The 24340-nt window shown below is 56.0% G+C and overlaps 1 protein-coding gene across 1 annotated transcript; it reads right to left on the reverse strand.

Annotated features, from left to right (window-relative positions):
* Positions 1 to 437: 437 nt before the first annotated feature.
* Positions 438 to 22480, reverse strand: LOC144490823 (interleukin-1 receptor-associated kinase 1-like; the record flags this gene model as incomplete). The annotated part of the gene is made up of 10 exons (XM_078208520.1): positions 22289 to 22480; positions 21955 to 22052; positions 18797 to 18985; positions 15033 to 15097; positions 14802 to 14916; positions 13052 to 13167; positions 11715 to 11919; positions 6987 to 7055; positions 4754 to 4984; positions 438 to 1071 (listed from the first exon to the last, which is right to left on the reverse strand). Coding segments are annotated over exons 1-10 (1864 nt in total), but the record flags the coding sequence as incomplete, so codon positions are not given.
* Between the last annotated feature and the right edge of the window lie 1860 nt (positions 22481 to 24340).

Consider the following 24340-nt stretch of genomic DNA (forward strand, 5'->3'; position numbering starts at 1 on the left):
AGGGTTGCGAGGGGGAGGGGAGGGGTGCGAGGGGGAGGGGAGGGGTGCGAGGGGGAGGGGAGGGGTGCGAGGGGGAGGGGAGGGGTGCGAGGGGAGGGGTGCGAGGGGAGGGGTGCGAGGGGGAGGGTTGCGAGGGGGAGGGCCACGAGGGGGAGGGGAGGGGTGCGAGGGGAGGGGTGCGAGGGGGAGGGGAGGCCGCGAGGGGGAGGGCCGCGAGGGGGAGGGTCGCGAGGGGGAGGGCCGCGAGGGGGAGGGTCGCGAGGGGGAGGGGAGGGCCGCGAGGGGGAGGGGAGGGCCGCGAGGGGGAGGGCTGCGAGGGGGAGGGGAGGGCCGCGAGGGGAGGGGCGTGAGGGTGAGACCACATCTGGAGTATCTCACTGTCACTAAATCTCACTGTCTAACCGAACGCTACTTTATTATTTCAGTGTTGAATTTACCTCCAGAGCTGTCCGAGAGAGATCGCGAGTCCGCTCTCCGTGAGTCTCCGGAAGCTTCCTGCGGCCAGGGTAACCTGGGGCGGTCGCTCGGCAGGTGGTATCGGGAGCTTTCCCGGGGAGGGTGTGGAGCCAAGGCTGGTCGAGGGGGGTGGGCAGGCGAGTCCCAGGAACGTAGCAGCTCGGAGCGGGGGCTGCTGTAACCGCGACGCCAGGCCGAGGAGGCAGTGTTGCTCAGGCTGAAGCCGCCACCATCATCCATCGAGCTCTCCTTGCTTTCCACCGGCTGGCTCAGGCCGCCGTAGGAGGGGACGGACCCCGTCGTGCCGCCGGGGCGGGCGAAGGCGCCGGGGGCTCCCTGCCCCTGCTGGGTCTGAAACGGGCACCAGTCGTCCCGCCGCCGCCACCTCTGTGCCCCCGCCGTCCCAGGCTGGGGCCGGTGAGCGGGGTCGGCGCCGGCAGCCGGGGCCTGTGAGGTGAAGCGGTACGTGTTCTCGGCCGGGCTGAGTGAGGTGCCCCGCAGCCTGTCCGCCAAGGAGTCCGGGTCCCGGCTGGCGTCCAGAGGGGGGCCTGCGTCGGAACGCTCTCCCTCGGGGGGCCAGGGAAACCTCCTCAGTTCCTCCAGGCGCTCGTACACCTGCCAAGGGGGAAGAGGAAAGGAGAATCAGAGTCCGCACGCGGCATCGCTCCGACGCCTCGCCATATCGGGTGAACGACATCCTACACCCAAATCCGGTTTCACCACAGAATTCCCACAGTGCAGACAGAGGCCGTTCAGCCCATCCACTGGGTGCCGACTCTCCGAACAAATATCTCACCCAGTCCCTCCCCTCCCCCCCCCCGTAACGCTGCCCATTCACCACGGCCAATCCAGCGAGCCGGCACAGGCAGCTTTCCCGCCTCCTGTCTCTCTCTCTCTCTCTCGAGAAGCCCTTGCAGGAAGCGCTCTTAAAGGGACAGTCCGTGCTTCAAAAGGCTGAGAGAGAGGTTAATGAAGCAGACACCATCGTGGTGTTATTAACAGGGGCACAGAGTACAGGAGCTAAGAGGGAATGCTGAACTTGGAAAAACAACAGATCAGCCTCGGCAGAGGAATCGTATCCGGTCCTGGGAGCCGGATTATAGGAAGGATGTGAAGGTGACAGAGGGAGAGACAGACTTGGGGGTGGAGGGGAGACAGACGGCAAGGGCGGGGTAGGGGGTGAGGGTGAGGCAGAGAGGAGGCGAGGGAGGGGCCGAGGCGGACAGGGGGTGAGGGAGGGGCCGACGGGTCAGATAGCGAGGAGGACAGGGGGCAAGGCGGACCGCGGGGGGGGGAAGCGGAGAGGGGGTGAGGTGGACCGGAGGTGAGGGAGGGAGCGAGGCAGAGAGGGGGCGAGGCGGAGGGGGGGGCAAGGCGGAGAGGGGGCGAGGCGGAGGGGGGCGAGGTGGAGAGGGGGCGAGGTGGACCGGAGGTGAGGGAGGGAGCGAGGCAGAGAGGGGGCGAGGCGGAGGGGGGGGCAAGGCGGAGAGGGGGCGAGGCGGAGAGGGAGCGAGGCGGAGAGGGGGCGAGGCGGAGAGGGGGCGAGGCGGAGAGGGGCGAGGTGGAGAGGGGGCGAGGTGGAGGGGGGCGAGGTGGAGAGGGGGCGAGGGGGAGAGGCGGAGAGGGGGCGAGGGGGAGAGGGGCGAGGTGGAGAGGGGGCGAGGGGGAGAGGCGGAGAGGGGGCGAGGGGGAGAGGCGGAGAGGGGGTGAGGCGGAGGGGGGCGAGGTGGAGAGGGGGCGAGGGGGAGAGGGGGCGAGGGGGCGAGGGGGAGAGGCGGAGAGGGGGCGAGGCGGAGGGGGGGCGAGGCGGAGAGGGGGCGAGGCGGAGAGGGGGCGAGGCGGAGGGGGGCGAGGTGGAGAGGGGGCGAGGGGGAGAGGCGGAGAGGGGGGCGAGGGGAGAGGCGGAGAGGGGGCGAGGCGGAGGGGGGCGAGGCGGAGAGGGGGCGAGGGGGAGAGGCGGAGAGGGGGCGAGGCGGAGAGGGGGCGAGACGGAGGGGGGGGGGCGAGACGGAGGGGGTGAGGCGGAGGGGGACGAGGCGGAGGGGGGCGAGGCGGAGAGGGGGCGAGGTGGAGAGGGGGCAAGGTGGAGAGGGGGCGAGGGGGGAGAGAAGGGGAGGGGGCGAGGGGGATGCGGAGGGGGTGAGGGGGAGACGGGGCGAGGGGGAGACGGGGCGAGGGGGAGACGGGGCGAGGGGGAGAGGGGACGAGGCAGAGAGGGGGGCGGGGGGCAAGGCGGAGGGGGGGGAGAGGTACAGGTGCTCGTTTTATATTCATTAACCTCCCATTCGCTGTAACCCCCTCCGGACCCTACACCCCCTCCCTATCTCTGTAACCTCCTCCAGCCCCTACAACCCTCCCTATCTCTGTAACCTCCTCCAGCCCCTACAACCCTCCCTATCTCTATACCCCCTCCAGCCCCTACAACCCTCCCTATCTCTGTAACCTCCTCCAGCCCCTACACCCCTCCCTATCTCTACAACCCCCCCCATCTCTGTAACCTCCTCCAGCCCCTACACCCCCTCCCTATCTCTGTAACCCCCTCCAGCCCCTACACCCCTCCCTATTTCTAACTTCCTCCAGCCCCTACACCCCCTCCCTATCTCTAACTTCTCCAGCCTCGACAACCCTCCCTATCTCTGTAATCTCCTCCAGCCCCTACAACCCTCCCTATCTCTGTAACCTCCTCCAGCCTCTAAAACACTCCTCATCTCTGTGACGTCGTCCAGCCCCAACAACTCTCCCTATCTCTGTAACCTCCTCCAGCCCCTACAACCCTCCCTATCTCTATACCCCCTCCAGCCCCTACACTCCCTCCCTATCTCTGTAACCTCCTCCAGCCCCTACACTCCCTCCCTATCTCTGTAACCTACTCCAGCCCCTACACTCCCTCCCTATCTCTGTAACCTCCTCCAGCCCCTACACTCCCTCCCTATCTCTGTAACCTCCTCCAGCCCCTACACCCCCTCCCTATCTCTGTAACTCCCTCCAGCCCCTACACCCCTCCCTATCTCTGTAACCCCCTCCAGCCCCTACAAACCTCCCTATCTCTGTAACCCCCTCCAGCCCCTACAACCCTCCCTATCTCTGTAACTTCCCCAGGCCCCTACAACCCTCCCTATCTCTGTAACCTCCTCCAGCCCCGACAACCCTCCCTATCTCTGTAACCTCCTCCAGCCCTTACAACCCTCCCTATCTCTGTAACCTCCTCCAGCCCCTACAACCCTCCCTATCTCTGTAACCTCCTCCAGCCCCTACAACCCTCTATCTCTGTAACCTCCTCCAGCCCCTCCAACCCTCTATCTCTGTAATCTCCTCCAGCCCCTACAACACTCGCATTCCTCCAGTTCTGGGCCCTCAGATTTTAATCACGGTCGTGCGTTCAACAATCTCTGGAATTCCCTCGTTGAAGCCCCTGCTTCTCTCTCTCCTTACAAGTTTATTTATTAGTGTCACAAGTCGGCTTACATTAACATTGCAATGAAGTTACTGCGAAAATCCCCCAGTCGCCACACTCCGGCGCCTGTTCGGGTAACACTGAGGGAGAATTTAGCACGGCCAATGCACCTAACCAGCACGTCTTTCAGACTGTGGGAGGAAACCGGAGCACCCGGAGGAAACCCACGCAGACACGGGGAGCATGTGCAGACTCCGCACAGACAGTGACTCAAGCCGGGAATCGAACCCGGGTCCCTGGAGCTGTGAAGCAACAGTGCTAACCACTGTGCTACCGTGCCGCTCATTAAGGAGTGTCTTCGGGCCGGCACAGTGGCACAGTGGTTAGCACTGCTGCCTCACAGCTCCAGGGACCCGGGTTCTATTCCCGGCTTGGGTCACTGTCTGTGCGGAGTTTGAACATTCTCCTCGTGTCTGCGTGGGTTTCCTCCGGGTGCTCCGGTTTCCTCCCACAGTCCAAAGATGTGCGGGTTAGGTTGATTGGCCGTGCTAAATTGCCCCTTAGTGTCCCGGGATGCGTAGGTTAGAGGGATTAGCGGTAAATATGTAGGGATATGGGAGTAGGGCCTGGGTGGGATTGTGGTCGGTGCAGACTCGATGGGCCGAATGGCCTCTTTCTGCACTGTCGGGTTTCTATGATTTAAAATTGACCCCTTTGACTGTGACACTGGTCACCTGACCTCACATCTTCCGAGGCGGCTTCAAGTCAAATGTTGCTTCATAATTCAAAACGTATGTGGAGGGGGTGCGGGCTCTTAATGAAAGGCGCTGTTGCAATGCAGTTTGTTCTGTTAACCTTTAAAGTGATGACTATTGTCTGAAACGCCGCCCTACCCGCAGTTACCTTGGCCATCTTGGGCCTCCTCCTCCTCCTGCTGTTCAGACACTCACACGCCAGCAGGCACAGCTGCATGGGGAGATGCCTCGGGCACACACCCGCATTCGGGTCCAAGTGGTTCTGGCAGATCCGGGCCGCAATGCGCCGGTCGCGGGAGAGTGCCGCAGATGCCTGCGTCAGGCTCTCCGAGTTGGCCTCCTGGTCCTTCTCCTCTTCCTCGTCCTCGATGATGTCTTTCTGCGTTCAACAACAGGGTTTCACAGCGTTACGGCACGTTGCGAGGGGGACGGACTGACACCGGGCTTCGGGGGGGGGGGGGGGGGGGGGGGGCACTTTTCCGGAGACGCGCACCCTCTGCATGCCGTGACGTATCCCCGGGAGGGGGTGAGGTGTAGCGTGCCGCCTGTGCGTGTGAACATCGTCACAGGCAATGGCACGCTGAAAGGTGAGGCGATGGCCTCGTGGTATTATCCCCAGACTATTAATCCAGAAACTCAGCTAATGTTCTGGGGACCGGGGTTCGAATCCCGCCACGGCAGATGGCGGAATTTGAATGCAGTAAAAAAAAATCTGGAATTAAGAATCGACTGATGACCCATTGTTGGAAAAACCCATCTGGTTCACTAATATCCTTTAGGGAAGGAAATCTGCCGTCCTTACCTGGTCTGGCCTACATGTGACTCCAGAGCCACAGCAATGTGGTTGACTCTCAACTGCCCTCGGGTAACTAGGGATGGGCAATAAAAGCTGGCCCAGCCAGCGACACTCAAGGTTTAGAGGAGATGTATGAGGCCTGTTTTATTTACAAGAGTGCAGTCGGTGGAAGAGGTGGAGACGGCAGTTTGGGTGCAAGGGAAACTCTGTTTCCCTCCCCATGAAGGCCGCCTGACTTGTTGAGCATTGTATCAGACCACAAGTAGGCCATAAGTAGGCCATTTGGCCCATCGAGTCTGCTCTGCCATTCACTGAGATCGTGACTGATCTGATGTGAGAATCCTCAACTCCCGCTTTCCCGCCTTATCCCCTCGATTCCCGCACTGATTAAAACTCTGTCTATCTCGGCCTTGAACACACTCAGTGACCCAGCCTCTGGGGTAAAGAATTCCACACATTCACTCCCCTCCGAGAGAAGAAATTCCTCCTCGTCTCTGTCTCCAATGGGTGACCCCCCCCTTACTCTGAGATTGTGCCCTCTGGTCCCAGACACTCCCACACGGGGAAACAACCTCTCAGCATCCACCCTGTCAAACACCCGCTGAGAATCCGATATGTCTCAATAAGGTCGCCCCTCATTCTTCTAAACTCCCAATCAGTGCAGGCCCCAAACCTACTCAACTTCTCCTCGTAAGAAACTCCCTCCCTACCCGGGATCGACCGAGTGAACCTTCTCTGGACTGCCTCCAATGCCGGGATATCTTTCCTTAGATAAGGAGACCAAAACTGTTCACAGCATTCCAGGTGCGGCCTGACTGTGCCTGGTACAGTTTTAGCAAATACTTCCCCTATTTTTATATTCCGTTCCCTTTGATATAAAGACCAACATTCCATTACCCTTCCCAATGACCCGCTGAACTTGCGTGTGATTTATACTCTTTCATGGGGTGTGGGCGTCGCAGGCTGGGCCAGCATTTATTGCCCAACCCAGAGGGCATTTAAGAATCAGCCACATTGCTGTCGGTCTGGAGTCACATGTAGGCCAGACCACGTTAAGGACGGCAGATTTCCTTTTCTCTAAAGGGACATTAGCGAACCAGATGGGTTTTTACGATAATCGGCAATGGTTTCGCGGTCATCAGTAGACTTTTGATTTCGGATTTTTATAGAATTCAAATTTCACCGTCTGCCGTGGTGGGATTCGAACTCGGGTTCCCAGAGCATTACCCAGGGTCTCTGGATTATTGGTCCAGTGACAATACGACTGCACAATCACCACCCTTATATTCACATGGACTTCCAAACCCCGCTGTGCTGTAGCTTTCTGCAGTCTTTCCCCATTTAGATAGAACTCCGCTCCTTTATTCTTCCGACCAAAGTGCGTAACTTCACATTATCCCACATTATGTTCCTTCTGCCAATCTTATGCCCGCTCTTTCTGTCTTTATGGTTGCCAGACGATGTTTAAAACGGCCCACCCGCACCCCTGCCCCTGCGACCCTTCCCAAGTCAACAGGCGGGGAGCGGGGATGAGGGAGGGGGCGACCGGGTGATGTCACCGAGACTGGAAAGGGATCCCACTCACCAGGTATTTGGACCTGGCTGCCCCTTCGTTTTCCAGGGCTTTTCTCCCAGTCAGGATCTCCAACAAGACCTGGGGAAAGAGGAAAGAAAACATTGTTACTTGGAGCGGCACAGTGGGTTAGCGCTGCTGCCTCACAGCGCCAGGGACCCGGGTTCGATTCTGGCCTCGGGTCACTGTCTGTGTGGAGTCTGCACGTTCTCCCCGTGTCTGCGTGGGTTTCCTCCGGGTGCTTTTCTGGTTGGCAGTTGGTGACTAGTGGCGTGCCGCAGGGATCGGTGCTGGGGCCTCAACTGTTTACCATATACATAGACGATCTGGAGGAGGGGACCGAGTGTAGGGTAACAAAGTTTGCGGATGACACAAAGATGAGTGGGAAAGCGAATTGCGTGGAGGATGCGGAAAGTCTGCAGAGAGATTTGGATTGGCTAAGTGAGTGGGCGAGGATCTGGCAGATGGAGTGTAACGTTGACAAGTGTGAGGTTATCTACTTTGGAAGGAATAATAGTAAAATGGACGATTATTTAAATGGTGAAAAATTACAACATGCTACAGTGCAGAGGGACCTGGGGGTCCTTGTGCATGAATCACAAAAACTCAGTCTGCAGGTGCAGCAGGTGGTCAAGAAGGCGAATGGAATGTTGGTCTTTATCGCGAAGGGGATGGAGTATAAAAGCAGGGAGGTCTTGCTGCAACTGTACAGGGTACTGGTGAGGCCACACCTAGAGTACTGTGTACAATTTTGGTCCCCTTGTTTGTGAAAGGATATATTGGCCTTGGAGGGAGTACAGAGAAGGTTCACCAGGTTGATACCGGAGATGAGGGGGTTAGCTTATGAGGAGAGATTGAGTAGATTGGGCCTGTACTCGTTGGAGTTTAGAAGGTTGAGGGGAGATCTTATAGAGACATACAAGATAATGAAGGGGCGAGACAGGGTAGGGGCAGAGAGATTCTTTCCACTTAGAAAGGAAACAAGAACTAGAGGACACAGCCTCAAAATAAGGGGGAGTCAGTTTAGGACAGAGTTGAGGAGGAACTTCTTCTCTCAGTGGGGAGTGAATCTCTGGAATTCTCTGCCCATTGAAGCAGTGGAGGCTGCCTCGTTAAATATGGTTAAGACACAGGTAGATAGATTTCTGATCAATAAGGGAATTAAGGGTTATGGGGAGCGGGCGGGTAAGTGGAACTAAACCACTGTCAGATCAGCCATGATCTTATTGAATGACGGGGCAGGCTCGAGGGGCTCGATGGCCTACTCCTGCTCCTATTTCTTATGTTCTTATGCTCCGGTTTCGTCCCACACTCCAAAGATGTGTGGGTTCGGTTGAACGGCCGTGCTAAAGTGCTCCATAATGTAAAAAGACGTGCACCCCCAGAACAGGTAGAGCATAGGGTTAGATACAGTGTAAAGCTCCCTCTACACTGCCCCCATCAAACACTCCCAGGACAGGTACAGCACAGGGTTAGATACAGAGTAAAGCTCCCTCGACACTGCCCCCATCAAACACTCCCAGGACAGGTACAGCACGGGGTTAGATACAGAGTAAAGCTCCCTCTACACTGCCCCCATCAAACACTCCCAGGACACGTACAGCACGGGGTTAGATACAGAGTAAAGCTCCCTCTACACTGCCCCCATCAAACACTCCCAGGATAGGTACAGCACGGGGTTAGATACAGAGTAAAGCTCCCTCTACACTGTCCCCATCAAACACTCCCAGGACAGGTACAGCATGGGGTTAGATACAGAGTAAAGCTCCCTCTACACTGCCCCCATCAAACACTCCCAGGACAGGTACAGCACGGGGTTCGATACAGAGTAAAGCTCCCTCGACACTGTCCCCCATCAAACACTCCCAGGACAGGTACAGCACGGAGTTAGATACAGAGTAAAGCTCCCTCCACACTGCCCCCATCAAATACTCCCAGGACAGGGACAGCACGGGGTTAGATACAGAGTAAAGCTCCCTCTACACTGCCCCCATCAAACACTCCCAGGACAGGTACAGCACGGAGTTAGATACAGAATAAAGCTCCCTCCACACTGCCCCCATCAAACACTCCCAGGACAGGTACAGCACGGAGTTAGATACAGAGTAAAGCTCCCTCCACACTGCCCCCATCAAACACTCCCAGGACAGATACAGCACGGGGTTAGGTACAGAGTAAAGCTCCCTCTACACTGACCCCTATCAAACACTCCCAGGACAGGGACAGCACGGGGTTAGATACAGAGTAAAGCTCCCTCTACACTGTCCCCATCAAACACTCCCAGGACAGGTACAGCACGGGGTTAGATACAGAGTAAAGCTCCCTCTACACTGTCCCCATCAAACACTCCCAGGACAGGTACAGCACGGGGTTAGATACAGAGTAAAGCTCCCTCTACACTGTCCCCATCAAACACTCCCAGGACAGGTACAGCACGGGGTTAGATCCAGAGTAAAGCTCCCTCGACACTGTCCCCCATCAAACACTCCCAGGACAGGTACAGCACGGAGTTAGATACAGAGTAAAGCTCCCTCCACACTGCCCCCATCAAACACTCCCAGGACAGGGACAGCACGGGGTTAGATACAGAGTAAAGCTCCCTCTACACTGCCCCCATCAAACACTCCCAGGACAGGTACAGCACGGAGTTAGATACAGAGTAAAGCTCCCTCCACACAGCCCCCATCAAACACTCCCAGGACAGGTACAGCACGGAGTTAGATACAGAGTAAAGCTCCCTCCACACTGCCCCCATCAAACACTCCCAGGACAGATACAGCACGGGGTTAGGTACAGAGTAAAGCTCCCTCTACACTGACCCCTATCAAACACTCCCAGGACAGGGACAGCACGGGGTTAGATACAGAGTAAAGCTCCCTCTACACTGTCCCCATCAAACACTCCCAGGACAGGTACAGCACAGGGTTAGATACAGAGTAAAGCATCCTCTACACTGTCCCCATCAAACACTCCCAGGACAGGTACAGCACGGAGTTAGATACAGAGTAAAGCTCCCTCCACACTGCCCCCATCAAACACTCCCAGGACAGATACAGCACGGGGTTAGGTACAGAGTAAAGCTCCCTCTACACTGACCCCTATCAAACACTCCCAGGACAGGGACAGCACGGGGTTAGATACAGAGTAAAGCTCCCTCTACACTGTCCCCATCAAACACTCCCAGGACAGGTACAGCACGGGGTTAGATACAGAGTAAAGCTCCCTCTACACTGTCCCCATCAAACACTCCCAGGACAGGTACAGCACGGGGTTAGATCCAGAGTAAAGCTCCCTCTACACTGTCCCCGTCAAACACTCCCAAGACAGATACAGCACGGGGTTAGATACAGAGTAAAGCTCCCTCTACACTGTCCCTGTCAAACACTCCCAAGACAGGTACAGCACGGGGTTAGATACAGAGTAAAGCTCCCTCTACACTGTCCCCCATCAAACACTCCCAGTACAGGTACAGCACGGGGTTAGATACAGAGTAAAGCTCCCTCGACACTGTCCCCATCAAACACTCCCAGGACAGGTACAGCACGGAGTTAGATACAGAGTAAAGCTCCCTCCACACTGCCCCCATCAAACACTCCCAGGACAGATACAGCACGGGGTTAGGTACAGAGTAAAGCTCCCTCTACACTGACCCCTATCAAACACTCCCAGGACAGGGACAGCACGGGGTTAGATACAGAGTAAAGCTCCCTCTACACTGTCCCCATCAAACACTCCCAGGACAGGTACAGCACAGGGTTAGATACAGAGTAAAGCATCCTCTACACTGTCCCCATCAAACACTCCCAGGACAGGTACAGCACGGAGTTAGATACAGAGTAAAGCTCCCTCCACACTGCCCCCATCAAACACTCCCAGGACAGATACAGCACGGGGTTAGGTACAGAGTAAAGCTCCCTCTACACTGACCCCTATCAAACACTCCCAGGACAGGGACAGCACGGGGTTAGGTACAGAGTAAAGCTCCCTCTACACTGTCCCCATCAAACACTCCCAGGACAGGTACAGCACGGGGTTAGATACAGAGTAAAGCTCCCTCTACACTGTCCCCATCAAACACTCCCAGGACAGGTACAGCACGGGGTTAGATCCAGAGTAAAGCTCCCTCTACACTGTCCCCGTCAAACACTCCCAAGACAGATACAGCACGGGGTTAGATACAGAGTAAAGCTCCCTCTACACTGTCCCTGTCAAACACTCCCAAGACAGGTACAGCACGGGGTTAGATACAGAGTAAAGCTCCCTCTACACTGTCCCCCATCAAACACTCCCAGTACAGGTACAGCACGGGGTTAGATACAGAGTAAAGCTCCCTCTACACTGTCCCCATCAAACACTCCCAGGACAGGTACAGCACGGGGTTAGATACAGAGTAAAGCTCCCTCTACACTGTCCCCATCAAACACTCCCAGGACAGCTACAGCACAGGGTTAGATACAGAGTAAAGCTCTCTCTACACTGCCCCCATCAAACACTCCCAGTACAGGTACAGCACGGGGTTAGATACAGAGTAAAGCTCCCTCTACACTGTCCCCATCAAACACTCCCAGGACAGGGACAGCACGGGGTTAGATACAGAGTAAAGCTCCCTCTACACTGTCCCCATCAAACACTCCCAGGACAGGTACAGCACGGGGATAGATACAGAGTAAAGCTCCCTCTACACTGTCCCCCATCAAACACTCCCAGGACAGGGACAGCAATGCAAAGTCCAGTACTCACCACTCCAAAGCTGTAGGTGTCCAGTTCCACAGTAAGCTGCCCACTATTGATGTACTCCTCGGGTAGGTATGCCAGTGTACCCCGCAGCGTCTCTGTCCGTGCCACCGTGCAGCTTGCTCTGGAGTTGTTCGAGTATCGACTAAACCGTGCGAGTCCAAAGTCTGCCAGCTTTGCGACAAAATTTTCGTCTAGAAGGATGTTGGAACTGGAACGGGGAGGGAAATTTAGAATAACTTGCAGAACATAAGTTTATACCGCCTTGCAAAATATCCTTATACAGTGCATCGCTCCCTCAGCACTGACCCTCCCACAGTGCGGCGCTCCCTCAGCACTGACCCTCCCACAGTGCGGCGCTCCCTCAGCACTGACCCTCCCACAGTGCGTCGCTCCCTCAGCACTGACCCTCCCACAGTGCAGCGCTCCCTCAGCACTGACCCTCCCACAGTGCGTCGCTCCCTCAGCACTGACCCTCCCACAGTGCGGCGCTCCCTCAGCACTGACCCTCCTACAGTGCGGCGCTCCCTCAGCACTGACCCTCCCACAGTGCGTCGCTTCCTCAGCACTGACCCTCCCACAGTGCGGCGCTCCCTCAGCACTGACCCTCCCACAGTGCGTCGCTCCCTCAGCACTGACCCTCCCACAGTGCAGCGCTCCCTCAGCACTGACCCTCCCACAGTGCGTCGCTCCCTCAGCACTGACCCTCCCACAGTGCGTCGCTCCCTCAGCACTGACCCTCCCACAGTGCGGCGCTCCCTCAGCACTGACCCTGCCACAGTGCGGCGCTCCCTCAGCACGGACCCTCCCACAGTGCGGCACTCCCTCAGCACTGACCCTCCCACAGTGCAGCGCTCCCTCAGCACTGACCCTCTCACAGTGCGGCGCTCCCTCAACACTGACCCTCCCACAGTGCCGCACTCCCTCAGCACTGACCCTCCCACAGTGCGGCGCTCCCTCAGCACTGACCCTCCCACAGTGCGGCGCTCCCTCAGCACTGATCCTCCCACAGTGCGGCGCTCCCTCAGCACTGACCCTCCCACAGTGCGGTGCTCCCTCAGCACTGACCCTCCCACAGTGCGGCGCTCCCTCAGCACTGACCCTCCCACAGTGCGGCGCTCCCTCAGCACTGACCCTCCCACAGTGCGGCACTCCCTCAGCACTGAACCTCCCACAGTGCGGCACTCCCTCAGCACTGACCCTCCCACAGTGCGGCGCTCCCTCAGCACTGACCCTCCCACAGTGCGGCGCTCCCTCAGCACTGACCCTCCCCCGATGATCAGAAGGGAGAAGGTCTGACTGTCTCTCTGGACTGTCAGACGGTGCTGAATGAAGTCTGTTACCTCTTCACGTCTCCGTGTATCAGGCTGGGGTTGTTTGTGTGCAGGAACTGGATGGCACGGGCAGCTCCCAGAGTCACGTCTAGACGCCTCAGCCATGAGAGCGGAGAGCTGTTATTCTGCAGGAGCAAGGACAAGATGGCCCAGAGAGTGAGCAAAGAAAAGGCAGTGAGGAAACGCTGTTCATTTCTGCAACACCCCAACCCCCCCTCCTACCACCCCCCAACATCCCCCCCCCCGACACCCTGCCACCATCCCCCAACGTCCCCCCTCCCACCACCCCCCAACGTTCCCCCCCCGACACCCTGCCACCATCCCCCAACGTCCCCCCTCCCACCACCCCCCAACGTTCCCCCCCCCCACACCCCCTTACACATCTAATGAAGCAGAACTACCACAGGCTGCTTCACTGTGGCCATGCTAAATTGCCCCTTAGTGTCCAAAGATGATGTGGAGATGCCGGCGTTGGACTGGGGTAAACACAGTAAGAAGTCTCACAACACCAGGTTAAAGTCCAACAGGTTTATTTGGTAGCAAAAGCCACTCGCTTTCGGAGCGCTGCTCCTTCATCAGGTGAGTGGGAGTTCTGTTCACAAACAGCGCATATAAAGACACAAACTCAATTTCCAGAATAATGGTTCGAATGCGAGTCTTTACAGGTAATCAAGTCTTAAAGGTACAGACAATGTGAGTGGAGAGAGGGTTAAGCACAGGTTAAAGAGATGTGTATTGTCTCCAGACAGGACAGTTAGTGAGATTTTGCAAGTCCAGGCAAGTCGTGGGGGTGACAGAGAGTGTGACATGAACCCAAGATCCCGGTTGAGGCCGTCCTCATGTGTGCGGAACCTGGCTATCAGTCTCTGCTCAGCGACTCCACATTCATGTTCATGTTACACTATCTGTCACCCCCACAACTTGCCTGGGTTTGCAAAATCTCACTAACTGTCCTGGCTGGAGACAATACACATCTCTTTAACCTGTGCTTAACCCTCTCTCCACTCACATTGTCTGTACCTTTAAGGCTTGATTACCTGTAAAGACTCGCATTCCAACCGTTATTCTGTAAATTGAGTTTGTGTCTTTATATGCCCTGTTTGTGAACAGAACTCCCACTCACCTGATGAAGGAGCAGCGCTCCGAAAGCTAGTGGCTCGTGCTACCAAATAAACCTGTTGGACTTTAACCTGGTGTTGTGAGACTTCTTACTGTGTTTATCCAAAGATGTGCAGGTTAGGTGGATTGGCCATTCTAAATCACCCCATGGTGTCTAAAGATGTATAGGTTAGATGGATTGGCCATGCTAAATTGCCCCTTAGTGTCCAAAGATGTGCAGGTTGGGTGGATGGACCATGTGTGGGGTTATGGGGAACGGATGTGGGGTTATGGGGATAGGGTGGGGGGTTATGGGGATAGGGTGGGGGGTTATGGGGATAGGGTGTGGGGTTATGGGGATAGGGTGGGGGGTTATGGGGATAGGGTGTGGGGTTATGGGGATAGGGTGTGGGGTTATGGGGATAGGGTGGGGGGTTATGGGGATAGGGTGTGGGGTTATGGAGATAGGGTGTGGGGTTATGGGGATAGGGTGGGGGGTTATGGGGATAGGGTGGGGGGTTATGGGGATAGGGTGTGGGGTTATGGGGATAGGGTGGGGGGAGGGCCTGGGTAAGATACTTTGACAGAGATTTGTTGCAGTGTGGATGGGCTGAATGGCCTCCCTGTGCACTTTTGGGATGGTATTCCACGATTCCGATACCTGACAGCGCAGGCGATCCTGCAGCGATCCGTTTGGCATGTACATGTAGACCAGGCAGTAAACACCATCGTCCACGCAGCAACCGGCTAAATCCACTATGTTGCGGTGTCGGTACCTCAGGAAGAGACAGAGGCAAAAGAGGGTCCAGATGTGAGCATCGTTCAGAAGCAAACGGGGGGAAATGTGAGCACAAAGACTTCAGAGCAAGGCCGGTGCGAATCGCATACTCACTGATAGAGTGTCTCCAGTTCCGTCTGAAAACTGCCCCTCACCGTGTTCCAATCCAGATCCGAATCCTGCAGAGACAGAGGGGAGGGGCGGAGAGAGGGGGAGGGGCGGAGAGGGGGGGAGGGGGGGCGGAGAGGGGGGGAGGGGGGGCGGAGAGAGGGGGAGGGGGGCGGAGAGAGGGGGAGGGGGGCGGAGAGAGGGGGAGGGGGGGCGGAGAGAGGGGGAGGGGGGCGGAGAGAGGGGGAGGGGGGCGGAGAGAGGGGGAGGGGGGCGGAGAGAGGGGGAGGGGGGCGGTGAGAGGGCGAGGGGGTGGAGATGGGGAGGGGGGATGTAGGCGGGGAGGGGGGATGTAGGCGGGGAGGGGGATGGAGATGGGGAGGGGGGTGTAGATGGGGGGAGGGTCGGGAGTGGGGGGAGGGTTGGGAGGGGGGGTTGGGAGAGGGGGGGGTTGGGAGAGGGGGGGGTTGGGAGAGGGGGGGGTTGGGAGAGGGGGGGTTGGGAGAGGGGGGGTAGTTGGGAGTGGGGGGGAGGGTTGGGAGCGGGGGGGAGGGTTGGGAGCGGGGGGGAGGGTTGGGAGCGGGGGGGAGGGTTGGGAGCGGGGGGGAGGGTTGGGAGTGGGGGGGAGGGTTGGGAGAGGGGGTGGTTGGGAGAGGGGGGAGGGTTGGGAGAGGGTTGGGAGTGTTGGGGAGGGTTGGGAGCAGGGGGGGGTTGGGGTGGGGGGAGGGTTGGGGCGGGGGGAGGGTTGGGTCGGGTGCGGGTTGGGCGGGGGGGAGCGATGGGATATAAAGAAATATTAAAATTGGCCAACATCGTGCTTCTCTGTGTCTTGGAAACAGATAATTATTTATTTGACTTATTAAACTCTGAGGTGAGTATTTTCCAAAGCGGAAACCTGAGGGAAATCTCGCTGAGAATTGCAAAGTAACCTCTCGCTGGAGAATCCCATTGTGGACGACATCTGACCAATCGCCCAGAAGCCAATGGGACATCGCAATTTTAGTTGTTAATCGTCAATCTCTCCTCAAACATCAGTCCCGCCATCCCCGGAATCAGCTGGTAAACAGAGCACTGGATGCAGTTTTGGTCTCCTTTTCTGAGGAAGGATGTTCTTGCTCTCGAGGGAGCGCAGCGAAGGTTTACCAGGCTGATTCCGGGGATGTATGAGGAGAGATTGACTCGGTTAGGATTGTTTTCACTGGAGTTCAGACGAATGAGGGGAGAATCTCATAGAGACTCATAAAATTCTAACAGGATTAGACAGGGTCGATGCAGGGAGGATGTTCCCGATGGTGGGGGAGTCCAGAACCAGGGGTCACAGTCTGAGGATTCAGGGTAGATCATTTAGGACGGAGGTGAGGAGACATTTCTTCGCCCAAAGAGTGGTGAGCCTGTGGAATTCATTACCACAGGAAGTAGTTGATGCCAAAACATTGAATGTATTGAAGAGGTGGCTGGATAGGGCACTTGGGGCGAACGGGATCAGAGGTTATGGGGAGGAAGCAGGATTAGGGAATTGAGTTGGATGATCAGCCATGATGGTGATGAATGGCGGAACAGGCTCGAAGGGCCGAATGGCCTCCTCCTGCTCCCATCTTCTACGTTTCCCAGGAATACACAAGAAAAGTTAAACATCAACTGCCACCCTGGTCCCTGCATGCTAGTCTGGTGTTTTAGTTGTACCGTGCTAGTATGTGCTCTGAAAGTCACAGCTGAGGAATATCCATTAGGCTTGCCCGCGTTTGCCTCTCTCTCTCTCTGAGAGCTGGATGCAAATTGTAAGGTCGCAAAACAGTCAAAAAGCAAAGAGGGCAACTCCTTGCAGCTAACCTGCAGAACCAAGAATCTCCAAATCAATCGCTCAAGTCAGCACGACCGGAATCACCCAACTTAACGGCCGCAACGTTTCACCACCCACTCTTCACCAACAGACTGATTCCTGTATCTTTATTTTTGTACCCGCTTCTCATTTCCAATTTGTGCATGTATGTGGTGTTTTTTTAAAGTCATTTTCTTGGTAAATAATAGGCTCACTCTTTCTTTAACCGGTGAGAGAGCCAGGTTAAATCGACCCTTTTCCAAAATTGAATATAATTTGGACTGGGAAAACACGCTGAAGGAGGAAATGAAATTAACTTTGACCAACTGAATGGGCTGAATCCCCAACAACCTGTCCTGGTCCCCCCCATGCCGACGCTATAGTTAAGAAAGCCCACCAACGCCTCTACTTTCTCAGAAGACTAAGGAAATTTGGCATGTCAGCTACGACTCTCACCAATTGTCACAGGTGCACCATAGAAAGCATTCTTTCTGGTTGTATCACAGCTTGGTATGGGCTCCTGCTCTGCTCAAGACCACAAGGGACTACAAAGGTTCGTGAACGAAGCCCAGTCCATCACGCAATCCAGCCTCCCATCCATTGACTCCGTCTACACTTCCCGCTGCCTCTAGGTGAAGAAATTTCTCCTCACCTCAGTCCTAAAAGGTTTAGCCCTTATCCTCAAACCCCCAGTTCTGGACTCCCCCCCACCCACCATCGGGAACCTCCTCCGAACTGCCTCCACGATGCCACCACATCCTTCCTCAGGTAAGGAGATCACAACTGGACACAAAGGTTGTGTGGGGCCAGTAGTTTTCCAGTTGGATACATGCATGAGGATGTGCCATCTGAAACTGTCCACCAGTCTTCGGAAAATACAATCAGAGATTTGTCAACCGGAGGTTATCAAGTCCCGGCATGTTGGTTACTGCTCTCCGATAACATCTTAGCTACACACCCCCTGCCACCATCACCATGACATACGTAGAAAATGACCCATTAGTATTGATCATACAGCAGTTTAATTTAGATAAATGTGAGGTGATGCATTTTGGTAGATCGAACCAGGGCAGGACTTAGTTAATGGTCGGGCGTTGGGGAGAGTTACAGAACACAGAGATCTAGGGGTACAGGTTCATAGCTCCTTGAAAGTGGAGTCACAGGTGGACAGAGTGGTGAAGAAGGCATTCGGCATGCTTGGTTTCATCGGTCAGAACATTGAATACAGGAATTGTTGAAGTTGTACAAGACATTGGTAAGGCCACACTTGGAATACTGTGTGCAGTTCTGGTCACCCTATTATAGAAAGCATATTATTAGACTAGAAAGAGTGCAGAAAAGATTTACTAGGATGCTGCCGGGACTTGATGGTTTGAGTTATAAGGAGAGGCTGGATAGACTGGGAATTTTTTCTCTGGAGCGTAGGAGGCTGAGGGGTGATCTTATAGAGGTCTATAAAATAATGAGGGGCACAGATCAGTTAGATAGTCAACATCTTTTCCCAAAGGTAGGGGAGTCTAAAACTAGAGGGCATAGGTTTAAGGTGAGAGGGGAGAGATACAAAAGGGTCCAGAGGGGCAATTTTTTCACACAGAAGGTGGTGAGTGTCTGGAACAAGCTGCCAGAGGTAGTAGTAGAGGCGGATACAATTTTGTCTTTTAAAAAGCATTTAGACAGTTACATGGGTACGATGGGTATAGAGGGATATGGGCCAAATGTGGGCAATTGGGACTAGCTTAGTGGTTAAAACTGGGCAGCATGGACAAGCAGGGCCGAAGGGCCTGTTTCCATGCTGTAAACTTCTATGACTCCAATCGCCAACACCAAAAGCCCATAAGAACCATGGAAAGGTTACCGCATAGGAGGCTGCCATTCTGCCCATCTCAGCCCTTCCAGCCCCGATGACTCCGCGGTGTTTGTTCGAAATACAACGAGCGAAAAACAGGCTTACCTCTTTCAACCTTTTCACGGCGTACTCAGTGTGGCGCATCACCGCGTAGTAGACACAGCCAAAGCCGCCCTCGCCAATCTTCTGTCTCTCTGTGAAGTCGTGGGTTCCCTTTCGCAGCTCAGGCAGGGGCCAGTAGAACAGATACCTGTCCGCCGACGGGGCGGACACTGGACACGGTACGGCAGAGGACTGTGGGAGCGAGGCAGAGAGGGGGGCGGGAGAGAGGCAGAGAGGGGAGGGAGCGAGACAGAGAGGGGGAGGGAGACAGAGAGGGGGAGGGAAAGAGGCAGAGAGGGGGAGAGAGAGGGAGCGAGACAGAGAGGGGGAGAGAGAGCGAGACGGAGAGGGGGAGGGAGCGAGGCAGAGAGGGGGAGGGAGAGCGAGGCAGAGAGGGGGAGGGAGAGAGCGAGACAGAGAGGGGGAGAGAGAGCGAGACGGAGAGGGGAGGGAGCGAGGCAGAGAGAGGGAAGGAGAGCGAGGCAGAGAGGGGGAGGGAGAGAGCGAGACAGAGAGAGGGAGAGAGAGCGAGGCAGAGAGGGGGGAGGGAGAGCGAGGCAGAGAGGGGGAGGGAGAGCGAGACAGAGAGGGGGAGGGAGAGCGAGACAGAGAGAGGGAGAGAGAGTGAGGCAGAGAGGGGGAGGGAGAGAGCGAGGCAGAGAGGGGGAGGGAGAGAGCGAGGCAGAGAGGGGGAGGGAGAGAGCGAGGCAGAGAGGGGGAGGGAGGGAGAGCGAGGCAGAGAGGGGGAGGGAGAGAGCGAGGCAGAGAGGGGGAGGGAGAGAGCGAGGCAGAGAGGGGGAGAGAGAGAGCGAGGCAGAGAGAGGGAGGGAGCGAGGCAGAGAGGGGGAGGGAGGGAGCGAGGCAGAGAGGGGGAGGGAGGGAGCGAGGCAGAGAGGGGGAGGGAAGGAGGCAGAGAGGGGGAGGGAGAGAGCGAGACAGAGGGGGAGGGAGCGAGGCAGAGAGGGGGAGGGAGCGAGGCAGAGAGGGGGAGGGAGCGAGGCAGAGAGGGGGAGGGAGGGAGGGGGAGGGAGCGAGGCAGAGAGGGGGAGGGAGAGAGCGAGGCAGAGAGGGGGAGGGAGAGAGCGAGGCAGAGAGGGGGAGGGAGAGAGCGAGACAGAGAGGGGGGGGAGAACAAGGCAGAGAGGGGGAGGGAGAGAGCGAGGCAGGGAGGGGGAGGGAGAGAGCGAGGCAGAGAGAGGGAGGGAGCGAGGCAGAGAGGGGGAGGGAGAGAGCGAGGCAGGGAGGGGGAGGGAGAGAGGCAGAGAGGGGGAGGGAGAGAGCGAGGCAGAGAGGGGGAGGGAGAGAGCGAGACAGAGAGGGGGGAGAACAAGGCAGAGAGGGGGAGGGAGAGAGCGAGGCAGAGAGGGGGAGGGAGAGCGAGGCAGAGAGGGGGAGGGAGAGAGCGAGGCAGGGAGGGGGAGGGAGAGAGCGAGGCAGAGAGAGGGAGGGAGCGAGGCAGAGAGGGGGAGGGAGAGAGCGAGGCAGGGAGGGGGAGGGAGAGAGCGAGGCAGAGAGAGGGAGGGAGCGAGGCAGAGAGGGGGAGGGAGAGCGAGGCAGAGAGGGGGAGGGAGCGAGGCAGAGAGGGGGAGGGAGAGAGCGAGGCAGAGAGGGGGAGGGAGAGAGCGAGGCAGAGAGGGGGAGGGAGAGAGCGAGGCAGAGAGGGGGAGGGAGAGAGTGAGACAGAGAGAGGGAGGGAGCGAGGCAGAGAGGGGGAGGGAGAGAGCGAGGCAGAGAGGGGGAGGGAGAGAGTGGGACAGAGAGGGAGAGGGAGAGCGAAGCAGAGAGGGGGAGGGAAAGCGAGGCAGGCAAGGGAGGGAGTGCGGCAGAGAAAAGGGGAGCGAGTGAGATGAGGGGGGGAGGAGTGAGAGAGAGAGAAGAAAAAGGAAAATCAAAAGGAAATGTAAGTGTTTCTAGTGCAATGGAGGAAAGCTTCTTAGAAACGCGCACGGCCACACAGACAACGTGTGGACATCCCATCGAACTCCCCATGTATTACTCTGCGAGCTGTAGTCTCATCCTTCAGACCAGAGGCAGCAGATATTCCGGTTCTCGGGACCTGTGTCCCTGCAGGGAGCTTCTTGTCATTTTATAAAGCAGAAACCCAGTTTTGGCAAAGGAACGCACTCCAGGTATACAAAGAACAGTACAGCACAGGCTCTTCGGCCCACCAAGCCTGGGCCCCAGTAGGCGAGGCCTGGGCCCCGGTGGATGAGGCCTGGGCCCCGGCGAGCGAGGCCTGGGCCCCGGCGGGCGAGGCCTGGGCCTAGTGGGCGAGGCCTGGGCCTAGTGTGTCGAGGCCTGGGCCTAGTGGGTCGAGGCCTGGGCCTAGTGGGTCGAGGCCTGGGCCTAGTGGGTCGAGGCCTGGGCCTAGTGGGTCGAGGCCTGGGCCTAGTGGGTCGAGGCCTGGGCCTAGTGGGTCGAGGCCTGGGCCTAGTGGGTCGAGGCCTGGGCCTAGTGGGTCGAGGCCTGGGCCTAGTGGGTCGAGGCCTGGGCCTAGTGGGTCGAGGCCTGGGCCTAGTGGGTCGAGGCCTGGGCCTAGTGGGTCGAGGCCTGGGCCTAGTGGGTCGAGGCCTGGGCCTAGTGGGTCGAGGCCTGAGCCTAGTGGGCGAGGCCTGGGCCTAGTGGGCGAGGCCTGGGCCTAGTGGGGCGAGGCTTGGGCCTAGTGGGGCGAGGCTTGGGCCTAGTGGGGCGAGGCCTGGGCCTAGTGGGGCGAGGCCTGGGCCTAGTGGGCTAAGGCTTGGACCTAGCGGCTTGGCTTAGCAGACGGTTCTCTGAAGTCCTACTGTCCTGGGAGGAAGTGAGGCCGGTGAATAGGCTGGTCTTTGAAAGAAAGCCTCACAGTGGAAACACTTCTCGCCACATACAACCGACCGCAACCCACTCCCGAGTTCAGCCAACCCATCCACCTTGTGACCCCTCACCAAAATGTCCGCGTTTCGTGGTGGTGGGGGCGGGGGGAGGGGGGGTTGGGCTCGGGGTGGTGGTTTCCTGTTAGGTCAAATGGGGTTCACACTGAGAAAAAGTCCGGGAGGGACTGCAGTAAAGCAACAGGGGCGTCATTCTCCGGCAGACCCTCCCCCACCCACTGGCAATCACTTTCCTACTGGGCCAACGGGAAGGCCCGAACGCCTCTTTCTGAGCTGCTGTACTAAAATTCTCACCTTGCTCACGCTGTCCTTGCCACTGGAGCACGAGCTGCCCGCATCGGTGAACAAGCTGCTGGGAGGGGTGGGCGGCCGCGGCAGTACGGGTTTCGGCACTGAGGTCAAGGGGGAGAGAAAGATCAATGTGGCTTTTTTAAAAAGAAAAATGTCATGCCAAGGTCAATAGTGCGGTCCCCCCACCTCGGTCAGGTTTAACCCACCAGAATTCCACGCGACCTCTCCCCAAAAACCAACCCTGTCGCTGAATCCACTCCCCCCCCCACCCCCGCCTCACATCCCCCCAAAGAATGAGGGTGGGGCAATGGCGTCCTCCTCCCCGCTCTATACTCACAGGGCGAGTTGACAGTCAGTGTTTCCTGCTCGCTGCTCCTCCAGCTGCGGCTCTTCTTGGGATCCGACCAGGAGGACGGTGGCGAGGGCTTTGGGGGGGGCTGCTCCGGGAGTGCCGGCTGGGGCTGGGGGTACTGAGGCATCCGGACGGGCGGCTGGAATGTCGGCTTCCCTGGAGCACAAAAAGCACAGGGAGATCCCGTCATGAGGAAAATACGACAACTCAGACGGCGAAAGCAGCTTCATCGCAATGATAAATACCCACAGGGTCGCAGGCCCGAACCCCTAACCACAGGCACGCATGCGCGCGGCACCCAATCACAGACCCACGCGTGTGCGCCACCCAACCACAAGCCCACATGTGGGCGCCACCCAACCACAAGCCCGCGTGTGTGCAGCACTCAACCACAGGCAGGGGGGTGTGAAGTACACAGGCGCGCATGTTTGCAGAACACAACCAAAGGCACAATTGTGAGCGGCACCCAAATCGAGAGAGAAATTTAAAATACAGTCGAGAGAGAGAGAAATTTAAACTACAGTCGAGAGAGAGAGAGAGAAATTTAAAATACAGTCGAGAGAGAGAGAAATTTAAAATACAGTCGAGAGAGAGAGAGAGAAATTTAAAATACAGTCGAGAGAGAGAGAGAAATTTAAAATACAGTCGAGAGAGAGAGAGAGAAATTTAAAATACAGTCGAGAGAGAGAGAAATTTAAAATACAGTCGAGAGAGAGAGAGAGAGAAATTTAAACTACAGTCGAGAGAGAGAGAGAAATTTAAAATACAGTCGAGAGAGAGAGAGAGAGAAATTTAAAATAGTCGAGAGAGAGAGAAATTTAAAATACAGTCGAGAGAGAGAGAGAGAGAAATTTAAAATACAGTCGAGAGAGAGAGAGAAATTTAAAATAGTCGAGAGAGAGAGAAATTTAAAATACAGTCGAGATAGAAAGAGAGAAATTTAAAATAGTCGAGAGAGAGAGAGAGAAATTTAAAATACAGTCGAGATAGAAAGAGAGAAATTTAAAATAGTCGAGAGAGAGAGAGAGAGAAATTTAAAATACAGTCGAGAGAGAGAGAGAGAGATTTAAAATACAGTCGAGAGAGAGAGAGAGAGATTTAAAATAGTCGAGAGAGAGAGAGAGAGAAATTTAAAATACAGTCGAGAGAGAGAGAGAGAGATTTAAAATACAGTCGAGAGAGAGAGAGAAATTTAAAACACAGTCGAGAGAGAGAGAGAGAGAAATTTAAAATACAGTCGAGAGAGAGAGAGAGAGATTTAAAATAGTCGAGAGAGAGAGAGAGAGAAATTTAAAATACAGTCGAGAGAGAGAGAGAGAGATTTAAAATACAGTCGAGAGAGAGAGAGAAATTTAAAATACAGTCGAGAGAGAGAGAAATTTAAAATACAGTCGAGAGAGAGAGAGAGAGATTTAAAATACAGACGAGAGAGAGAGAGAGAGAAATTTAAAATACAGTCGAGAGAGAGAGAAATTTAAAATACAGTCGAGAGAGAGAGAAATTTAAAATACAGTCGAGAGAGAGAGAAATTTAAAATACAGTCGAGAGAGAGAGAGAGAGATTTAAAATACAGACGAGAGAGAGAGAGAGAGAAATTTAAAATACAGTCGAGAGAGAGAGAAATTTAAAATACAGTCGAGAGAGAGAGAGAGAGATTTAAAATACAGACGAGAGAGAGAGAGAGAGAGAAATTTAAAATAGAGTCGAGAGAGAGAGAGAGAAATTTAAAATAGAGTCGAGAGAGAGAGAGAGAAATTTAAAATAGAGTCGAGAGAGAGAGAGAGAAATTTAAAATAGAGTCGAGAGAGAGAGAGAAATTTAAAATAGAGTCGAGAGAGAGAGAGAGAGATTTAAAATACAGTCGAGAGAGAGAGAGAAATTTAAAATACAGTCGAGAGAGAGAGAGAGAAATTTAAACTACAGTCGAGAGAGAGAGAGAGAAATTTAAAATACAGTCGAGAGAGAGAGAAATTTAAACTACAGTCGAGAGAGAGAGAGAGAGATTTAAAATACAGTCGAGAGAGAGAGAAATTTAAA

Source organism: Mustelus asterias, unplaced genomic scaffold (assembly GCF_964213995.1).
Source record: "Mustelus asterias unplaced genomic scaffold, sMusAst1.hap1.1 HAP1_SCAFFOLD_3859, whole genome shotgun sequence".
Lineage (NCBI taxonomy): Eukaryota > Metazoa > Chordata > Chondrichthyes > Carcharhiniformes > Triakidae > Mustelus > Mustelus asterias.